Source organism: Somniosus microcephalus, chromosome 18 (genome assembly GCF_052327205.1).
Source record: "Somniosus microcephalus isolate GS21.2 chromosome 18, FLI_Smic_1.0, whole genome shotgun sequence".
Classification (NCBI taxonomy): domain Eukaryota; kingdom Metazoa; phylum Chordata; class Chondrichthyes; order Squaliformes; family Somniosidae; genus Somniosus; species Somniosus microcephalus.
Window position 1 is genome coordinate 40,660,826 of NC_141004.1, and position 9,783 is coordinate 40,670,608.

General features: G+C 60.1%; 1 protein-coding gene across 5 annotated transcripts in view; it reads left to right on the forward strand.

The window, feature by feature from the left end:
• Positions 1-9,783, forward strand: part of LOC147105233 (high mobility group protein HMG-I/HMG-Y-like) — a 134,019-nt gene that overhangs the window by 1,242 nt on the left and 122,994 nt on the right. For 3 of the 5 annotated variants that reach the window (XM_086011388.1, XM_086011384.1, XM_086011385.1), the window contains exon 3: positions 1,587-1,670. In XM_086011388.1, the coding sequence (XP_085867514.1) occupies positions 1,587-1,670 (84 nt within the window). The other 2 variants (XM_086011387.1, XR_015081716.1) reach the window with 2 other exon arrangements.

Sequence of the window (9,783 nt, forward strand, 5' to 3'; positions counted from 1 at the left end):
CACTTCTACCCTGTCCCTTCGATTTTTGTCTTTGTTACAAATGTTGCTTTCAGCACCAGCGCAAGATGAGACCTTTAAACCATTGTGAACCGGTAGTCCCGGACCCCTCCCTGCGGCGATTGGCCGGGTGACGGAGGTCGCCGGGCTGTGTGTGGCTGGCCGGGCTGTCGATCAGGAGAGAGTTGGTTGGGTTCCGTCTGCCCTCCCCCGGGTTGACGTCAGTGTGTTGCTAATGGCTGCAGCCCAAACAGGACTCAGTTGCTAGATTGTTGGCAGTATGGTAACAAGCATTGCAAGAGGGTTTACGTTATTTTCTTAATTGTGAATTCTCCTCCCTTCCCCCATTGATTAAAACCAAATCTTAAAATTTTGATCTTTTGAAATAGTTTTTTCTTTTGAGTTTGATTGAAAAGAGGGTTTTTAAACTTTAAAAAAATCTTGTATTAATGGAAGTGTATCATGGCATTTATGAATAGTTATGCAAGCATCCCAACCACCCCTGCATCTATTGTGTGTTGACTGTTTCAAAATGAGGGTAGATGGCAATCAAAATAGTATTGTCGCTGCATGAGGAGGCCCCAGACTGCCTGATTTCTTGGAGCAACCTGTTGTTAAGAAGTTGGTTAGCCTGAGTATTGGCGGTCAGAGTATGTTCATGCAATAGTTTGGTTGTTTATCTGCTGCAGTGCAAACTTTTGCAATATATTGTGTGCGTGTGTTTTATTTAACTAGTGCTGGAAGCTGTCTTATAGGAAATTTTACCAACTAACCATTTACCTTTTCAAAGAGATGTTGATATATTGGGACATTTTCAAGCAAGCTAATTTTCTAGAGTAACCAGTTCTGAAATTCTGGCACGTTGGTTGCTGGAGTAGGTTTATTTATGCTGCAGTAGACACTGTTTTGGCTGCAGCATTAAGGTTTAGTGTGTTTTTCCCCTTATTACAGTGAGGGTTTGTTAGAAGATACAATCTATAGATGATGTTCATAATATTGTAGTATCATCAATTATATGCAACTTTTCAAAACTAGTAATGTTTTCCACTTTTATCATAACTATAACTAAAATGATCATTTTCCATGTTTTAATATTATTAGCATTTTACAAAGTTTATAATTCTGCTCATAAACATATATAAATTCAGAAAGCCTTCCAGTTCGATGGAGATGTTTAATAGGGCAGTAGCAGAATTAGTGGGGATTGTTTATCATCCAAGTATGTAAATTAAGAAAGGCTCAGCTCAGCTTTTATTGTATCAAAATGCATAAATGTAGCGGCGTGCTGAAGCTGTCGGTGTTTATGTTGGTGGTTGGGGACGACAAAGGGCTGATGTTCCTCTAGCAACTATTTTATGAAAGAATACAAATATTAAATTAAATAAAATGCAGTGACTGTCATGTGCTGATCACAGCGACAACAGACCAATACTGTGAAAGACAAAGTATAACAGTGGATGAACTAAATAAAACCTTGTTTTTCTCTCCCCATATTAGTATGAGGCAATTAGCAAAAATTACAGGAATAGACAAGTGGTTTACCTTAGCTGTAATTTATTTTAAAACTTTTTTTTCCTTCCTTCTAATAGGAACCAACTGGAGCTCCTATTCCAAAGCGACCACGAGGAAGACCAAAAGGAAGCAAAAACAAAGTTTCTTCTAAATCTGGCAGAGTAAGTACATGCAGTCTATTTTATATTGTACAACCTATCAAAGCATCATTAAAAATGGTTTATCTTGGAGATTGAAGGTACGTGTAATACTTTATTTTGTTTACATTTCCTCGACCATTGGGTGATCAAATCAAGCCATTCACCATAGGCAAGTCAAACCCATTTCGGACAAGGAACTTTCAGAACAAACAGGCTTGTTATAATTAGAAGTTTCAGAGATCTGCAGACTTGTATATTGAAATCTGTGCCCTCTGTCTACCTAGTTGCAGGCGTGTGTGTGATTTTTTTGCAACAAGTAGCATTGCTCACTTTGTAAGGAAATGTCACTTCGTGTCTTGTAAAAGCATTTATGGATGTCAGTGGTGCCAAGTGGAAGCTATTTGCTGCTTTTATGTAGTGTATAGGTCATCGTGTGAAATAGTTGGGTCTAATCTATAGCAGAAGGTGTAGTAGATTGCCTGTCAGTCTCAATCTAAACCAATCTCTCACCGTACCCTTGCTGCCCCAGCATGACATTTGAGTTATTCCCCTTAAGACTGAGTGAAAAATGCAAACTTTCTGCTGAATCTGGGCTGAAATTGTGTTTACTTCAGACTAGCTGCAGGCTTATTTAATGTATTGGCACCAATATGATATAGAAAAAATTGTTGTGTGGTCAATCTGCTTTAGTAATGCACTAGTATGCTTTTTGTTGTGTAATGCTTTTAATTCATCACCACACGTGACCAGCCTGTAACCACGAGTAGTTCACCCTAATGTTGTTTAGGTCAAATTGCTCACTGCAAATACAAGTGTGGAAAGACAAGGGGGGAAAAATTTGGTTGCTTTGCGCCTCCCTTTAGTGCTCCAAGGGGGCGCTAACGGGGGGGGCGCAAAGCACTTAGCGCCTGGTAATGGGCCGCTAATGCCTCCCGTGAAATTCAGCAGGAGGTTAGCGTTAGCCGGTAGCACCCCACGGCGTTGTGCCTCCGTGCGCTTCGCCCTGCTCGTGCCCTGGCCGCAAACTTGGCTCGTGCCCCCTGACCTACCACCGGATGCTATGTCCGACAGGGTCAGGGTGGCGTTTTTGCAGCCAGGACACCGCAAATTAAAGGGCAGATGCCGGGCGGGCCATTTTTTGGGAGCCGCCTGCCAGCACCTGCCCCCTCGCTCCTGCTCCTGCGGGGTGCCAGCCGCAATCGGTCAGCCCGATGCTCCTCTTGAGTGCTGGGCTCTCTTCCCAACACCCCGCTCCCCGGTGGGCCAGCAGGGCCCCGGTGTGCGCTGCTCTAGGCCCCTCCCCTTTACTCAGGGGAGCGAGGCCTGCAGTACCGCAGTGCTATGTGTCGACGCGGGTGGCGCTGCTGTATGTAGCGGCGTGATATTCAATAGGAGTGTCCCAAGAGGGAGGGGGAGCACTTCCAGTAGCGCCCCGCCTCCTGCTTGGGGTGCTACCATTCAATTTTGGGGTGCAAGCCAATTTTTCCCCCAAAGCCTATTCTTGCACTGCTAAGTGTATTTTTTACAGGTCAAGTGGGCACATCATGAAAAGTTCACATGTACACCATTCGGCTTTGCTAAATTCCTAGTGACAACCCTGATATTAAGACTAACTCAAATTAAACAAATTACAGTAAACTCTCGTTTAAACGGCACTTAATCATCTGGAATTCTTTAATAACCGGCAAAATAGATAACCGGTAATCTTGCCAAATCCATTCATTTTTTGTTTTTCCGAGTCAGAGTTTCCTGCGGTGGCCGAGTTAGTCTGTGGTTTTTATTTTTTTTGTGTTAAAAATTGCCTACCTCTCTGTTATCCGGAATTTTTCATCAACCGGCACCATCCCGGTCCTGTGGGTGCCGGATAGGAAAGAGTTTACTGTATACTAAAAAGTTCTATTTATCTTATATATATAAATCGGTACATCTGTCTGTCATTCTGTCATTCTGTCATTCTGTCATTCTGTCATTCTGTCTGTCATCGCCTGTGCGTCTGTCGGGCTATGCGCTCGAAAGTTACAGGGCGTACCTACGCGCGCATTACCTCCAAAGAAAGCTTACGTTTCCGAGACGGTTTTAAGCGTATTTACGTTTCGGCCGGGCTAAAATCGCGCCCGCGGTATCCCAAAAACCTTCAACATTCCGCTCATTAGCATCTCATTATCTGCTCATTAGCGACAGAGTGACCTCGAGCTCAACCAATCGTACGCCGGGTTGCTGTCGTGTGTGGCCGGGCCTTATCGTTCTGAACCGAGGTGAATCGCCGCCATCTTGATTCCAAACTTTTCCTTTTTCCCGCTTTCTGCGTCTTAAAAAAAAACGTTGCTTTTAAAACACATATTGTTTTAAAAAAAAAAATGATTTAGAAAGTAATTAACTTATCTAATCTCATTAATTTTCCTACCTTTCCCCGTTTTTCCAGGTAGGCCTCGAAGCCTCGGCTTCTCCTTTGCACCCACGCCCGAGCTAGGCACCTCCCGGCCCCACTCGAAGGCTGGAGGGCCGAGCCTCAGCCCAGCGCCGCTAGGGTGCGCGCGCAGCAGGAGCTGAGACGCGGCGTCTCTCTCTGGCTCGGCCGGGGGGCGGGGCTTGCTGAGCGTCAAGCGTCACCCTGGCAACAGGCCCACCCGGCCGTCTTGCACAGCCGCAATCGGCGGTCTTCACCTCGGGGGCGAGGGGGGGGGCCGCGACCCTCGGGGGGGCGGGGCCGCGACCCTCGGGGGGGGGGGGGGGCCCGCGACCCTCGGGGGGGGGGGGCCGCGACCCTCGGGGGGGGGGGGCCGCGACCCTCGGGGGGGGGGCGCGACCCTCGGGGGGGGGCCGCGACCCTCGGGTGGGGGGCCCTCCCTCCTCTCCCCCGCCCCCCCCTTCCCCCCCCTTTTTCTCCCCCGCCCTCCCTCCCCCCCCCGCCCTCCCTTCCCCCCCCCGCCTTCCCTCCCCCCCTCCCCCCGCCCTCCCTTCCCCCGCCCTCCCCCTTCCCCTCCCCCTTTCCCTCCCCCCTCCCCTTCCCCCCCCAGTCGCTCTCTCTCTTCCCCCCCCCCCCAGTCGCTCTCTCTCTTCCCCCCCAGTCGCTCTCTCTCTTCCCCCCAGTCGCTCTCTCCCCCCCAGTCGCTCTCTCTCTTCCCCCCCCAGTCGCTCTCTCTCTTCCCCCCCAGTCGCGCTCTCTCTCTCTTCCAACAACAACATTCCCTCGAAAAAGCCTCGGCACCGCCCGGCACTTCAGCTAGTCTATATATATATAAAATAAAAGGATATGTCTGTCTTTCTGTCTGTCTGTCTGGCCGGCTATACAATCAAAAGTTATAGAGCGTACCTACACATATGTTATATCAAAAGAAAGCTCATCATTAGGGGACTCTTGTAGGTGTATTTACTTTTGCTCGGACAAAAATTGTGCCGACGGTATCCAAAAAACGTTCAAAATTCCTCTCATTATCCGCTCATTTGCATCGAGTCGGGGCGGGCCATCCTACAGTTGAGTGACGTGATGATTGACCAATCCTACAGTTCAGTGACCTGACGGTTGACCAATCGGTGCGTGTGTGGGCGGGCCTTATCATTCTGAACCGAGGTGAGTCGCCGCCATCTTGATTCCAAACTTTTCATTTCTTTTTCCCGCTTTCTGCGTATTTAAAAAAAAGTTGCTTTTGAAACACATATTGTTTTTTTTTTAAAGTTAATTACTTTCTAAATCTTTTATCTAATCTCATAAATTTTCCTACCTTTCCCCATTTTTGCAGGCAGGCCTCGAAGCCTGGGCGTCTGTTGCCAGCCATGCTGGACCCCCGAGGCAATTGTTTGTGGCAAGCTCCTCCCACCCCCCACCCCCCTGCTGGGCCCGATTCTGAACCACTGGCCAGCCATCTTGGTAAAGGCTGGCTGGGCTCACTGCAAGTTCCTCGCGCTTCATTCACGCTCGCGCTGCACGGCGCACGCGTACCTCCACACAGAGCGCGGCCAGAGGGAAGCGAGCAGGTTAGCGGGGGGGGGGGGGCGGCTCGGGAGGGGAGGGGGAGCGGAGAGGGTTACCAAGGCCAGCCGCAATCGGCCGTCTCAAGCCGCCTCAGGCCCGGCCTCGGGCTGACCGGGGCACTGCGCTCGGCATGTCAGTGCGTGGGGCGGCACGGAGCTCAGCGGAGCCATCGCCGGCAGAGGGGAGAGGGTCTGCCCCTCCCTCTCCCTCTCCCCCTCCCTCACCTCCTCCCCTCCCCCCTCCTCCCCTCCTCCACTTTCCCCCTCCCCTTTCCCCCCTCCCCTTTCCCCCCTTCCCTTTCCCCCCTTCCCTTTCCCCCCCTTCCCTTTCCCCCCTCCCCTTTTCCCCCCTCCCCTTTTCCCCCCTCCCCTTTTCCCCCTCCCCTTTCCCCCTCCCCCTTTCCCCCTCCCCCTTTCCCCCCTCCCCCTTTCACCCCCCTCCCTCCCCTGTCACCCCCCTCCCTCCCCTGTCACCCCCCCTCCCTCCCCTGTCACCCCCCTCCCTCCCCTGTCACCCCCCTCCCTCCCCTGTCCACCCCCCCTCCCTCCCCTGTCACCCCCCCTCCCTCCCCTGTCACCCCCCCCTCCCTCCCCTGTCACCCCCCCTCCCTCCCCTGTCACCCCCTCCCTCCCCTGTCACCCCCCTCCCTCCCCTGTCACCCCCCTCCCTCCCCTGTCACCCCCCTCCCTCCCCTGTCACCCCCCCTCCCTCCCCCCTGTCACCCCCCCTCCCTCCCCTGTCACCCCCCTCCCTCCCCTGTCACCCCCCCTCCCTCCCCTGTCACCCCCCTCCCTCCCCTGTCACCCCCCCTCCCTCCCCTGTCACCCCCCTCCCTCCCCTGTCACCCCCCCTCCCTCCCCTGTCACCCCCCTCCCTCCCCTGTCACCCCCCCTCCCTCCCCTGTCACCCCCCCTCCCTCCCCTGTCACCCCCCTCCCTCCCCTGTCACCCCCCCTCCCTCCCCTGTCACCCCCCTCCCTCCCCTGTCACCCCCCTCCCCTCCCCTGTCACACCCTCCCCCTCCCCTGTCACACCCCCCTCCCCCCCCCTCCCCCCCTGTCACACCCCTCCCCCTCCCCTGTCACCACCCCTCCCCTCCCCTGTCACACCCCTCCCCCTCCCCCTGTCACCACCCTCCCCCTCCCCTGTCACCACCCTCCCCCCTCCCCTGTCACCACCCTCCCCCTCCCCTGTCACCCCCCCCTCCCCCCTCCCCTGTCACCCCCCTCCCCCTCCCCTGTCACCCCCCTCCCCCTCCCCTGTCACCCCCTCCCCCTCCCGTCAGCCCCCTCCCCCTCCCCTGTCAGCCCCCTCCCCCTCCCCTGTCACCCCCCTCCCCCTCCCCTGTCACCCCCCTCCCCCTCCCTGTCACCCCCCTCCCCCTCCCCTGTCACCCCCCTCCCCCTCCCCTGTCACCCCCCTCCCCCTCCCCTGTCACCCCCCTCCCCCTCCCCTGTCACCCCCCTCCCCCTCCCCTGTCACCCCCCCTCCCCCTCCCCTGTCACCCCCCCTCCCCCTCCCCTGTCACCCCCCTCCCCCTCCCCTGTCACCCCCCTCCCCTCCCCTGTCACCCCCCTCCCCTCCCCTGTCACACCCCCTCCCCCTCCCCCTGTCACACCCCTCCCCCTCCCCTGTCACACCCCTCCCCCCTCCCCTGTCACCGCCCTCCCCCTCCCCTGTCACCCCCCTCCCCCTCCCCTGTCACCCCCCTCCCCCTCCCCTGTCACCCCCCCTCCCCCCTCCCCTGTCACCCCCCCTCCCCCTCCCCTGTCACCCCCCTCCCCCTCCCCTGTCACCCCCCTCCCCCTCCCCTGTCACCCCCCTCCCCCTCCCCTGTCACCCCCCTCCCCCTCCCCTGTCACCCCCCTCCCCCTCCCCTGTCACCCCCCTCCCCCTCCCCTGTCACCCACCTCCCCTGTCACCCCCCTCCCCCTCCCCTGTCACCCCCCTCCCCTGTCACCCCCTCCCCCTCCCCTGTCACCCCCCTCCCCCTCCCCGTCACCCCCCTCCCCTGTCACCCCCCTCCCCCTCCCCTGTCACCCCCCTCCCCCTCCCCTGTCACCCCCCTCCCCCTCCCCTGTCACCCCCTCCCCTGTCACCACCCTCCCCCTCCCCTGTCACCACCCTCCCCCTCCCCTGTCACCACCCCTCCCCCTCCCCTGTCACCCCCCTCCCCCTCCCCTGTCAGCCCCCTCCCCCTCCCCTGTCAGCCCCCCTCCCCCTCCCCTGTCAGCCCTCACCCTCCCCTGTCACCCCCCTCCCCCTCCCCTGTCACCCCCCCCGCCTCACCCCCCTCCCCTGTCACCCCCCCTCCCCCTCCCCTGTCACCCCCCTCCCCCTCCCCTGTCACCCCCCTCCCCCTCCCCTGTCACCCCCTCCCCCTCCCCCTGTCACCCCCCTCCCCCTCCCCTGTCACCCCCCTCCCCTGTCACCCCCCTCCCCCTCCCCTGTCACCCCCTCCCCCTCCCCTGTCATCCCCCCTCCCCTATCACCCCCCTCCCCCCTCCCCTGTCACCCCCCTCCCCCTCCCCTGTCACCCCCCTCCCCCTCCCCTGTCACCCCCCTCCCCCTCCCCTGTCACCCCCCTCCCCCCCTCCCCCTGTCACCCCCCTCCCCCTCCCCTGTCACCCCCCTCCCCCTCCCCTGTCACCCCCCTCCCCCTCCCCTGTCACACCCCTCCCTGTCACCCCCCCTCCCCCTCCCCCTGTCACGCCCCTCCCCCTCCCCTGTCACCCCCCTCCCCCTCCCCCTCCCCTGTCACCCCCCCCTCCCCTGTCACCCCCCCTCCCCTGTCACCCCCTCCCCCTCCCCTGTCACCCCCCTCCCCCTCCCCTGTCACCCCCCTCCCCCTCCCCTGTCACCCCCCTCCCCCTCCCCTGTCACCCCCCTCCCCCTCCCCTGTCACCCCCCTCCCCCCTCCCCTGTCACCCCCCCTCCCCCTCCCCTGTCACCCCCCCTCCCCCTCCCCTGTCACCACCCTCCCCCTCCCCCTGTCCTCCCCCCTCCCCTGTCACCCCCCTCCCCCTCCCCTGTCACCCCCCTCCCCCTCCCCCGTCACCCCCCCCTCCCCCTCCCCTGTCACCCCCCTCCCCCTCCCCTGTCACCCCCCCTCCCCTCCCCCTGTCACCCCCCCTCCCCCTCCCCCTGTCACCCCCCTCCCCCTCCCCTGTCACCCCCCCTCCCCTCCCCTGTCACCCCCCCCTCCCCCTCCCCTGCCACCCCCTCCCCCTCCCCTGTCACCCCCTCCCCCTCCCCTGTCACCCCCCTCCCCCTCCCCTGTCACCCCCTCCCCCTCCCCCTGTCACCCCCCCCTCCCCTGTCACCCCCCCTCCCCCTCCCCTGTCACCCCCCCTCCCCCTCCCCTGTCACCCCCCCTCCCCCTCCCCTGTCACCCCCTCCCCCTCCCCCTGTCACCCCTCTCCCCCCTCCCCTGTCACCCCCCTCCCCCCTCCCCCTGTCACCCCCCTCCCCCCTCCCCTGTCACACCCCCCCCTCCCCCTCCCCTGTCACCACCCCTCCCCTGTCACCCCTCCCCTGTCACCCCCTCCCCTGTCACCCCTCCCCTGTCACCCCCCCCTCCCCTGTCACCCCCCTCCCCTGTCACCCCCCTCCCCTGTCACCCCCCTCCCCCCTCCCCGTCACCCCCCCTCCCCCTCCCCTGTCACCCCCCTCCCCCCCTCCCCTCCCCTCCCCTGTCACCCCCCCTCCCCCTCCCCTCCCCCCTGTCACCCCCCTCCCCCTCCCCTGTCACCCCCCCTCCCCCTCCCTGTCACACCCCCCCGCCCCCTCCCCTGTCACAACCCCCGCCCCCTCCCTGTCACACCCCCCCCGCCCCCTCCCCTGTCACACCCCCCGCCCCCTCCCCTGTCACACCCCCCTCCCCCCTCCCCTGTCACACCCCTCCCTCCTCCCCCTCCCCCTGTCACACCCCCTCCCCCTCCCCTGTCACACCCCCCTCCCCCTCCCCCTGTCACACCCCCTCCCCCTCCCCTGTCACACCCCCTCCCCCTCCCTGTCACACCCCCCCTCCCCTCCCCTGTCACACCCCCCCTCCCCCTCCCCTGTCACACCCCCCTCCCCCCTCCCCTGTCACCCCCCCCCTCCCCTGTAAAACCCCCCTCCCCCTCCCCTGTCACCCCCCCTCCCCCTCCCCTGTCACCCC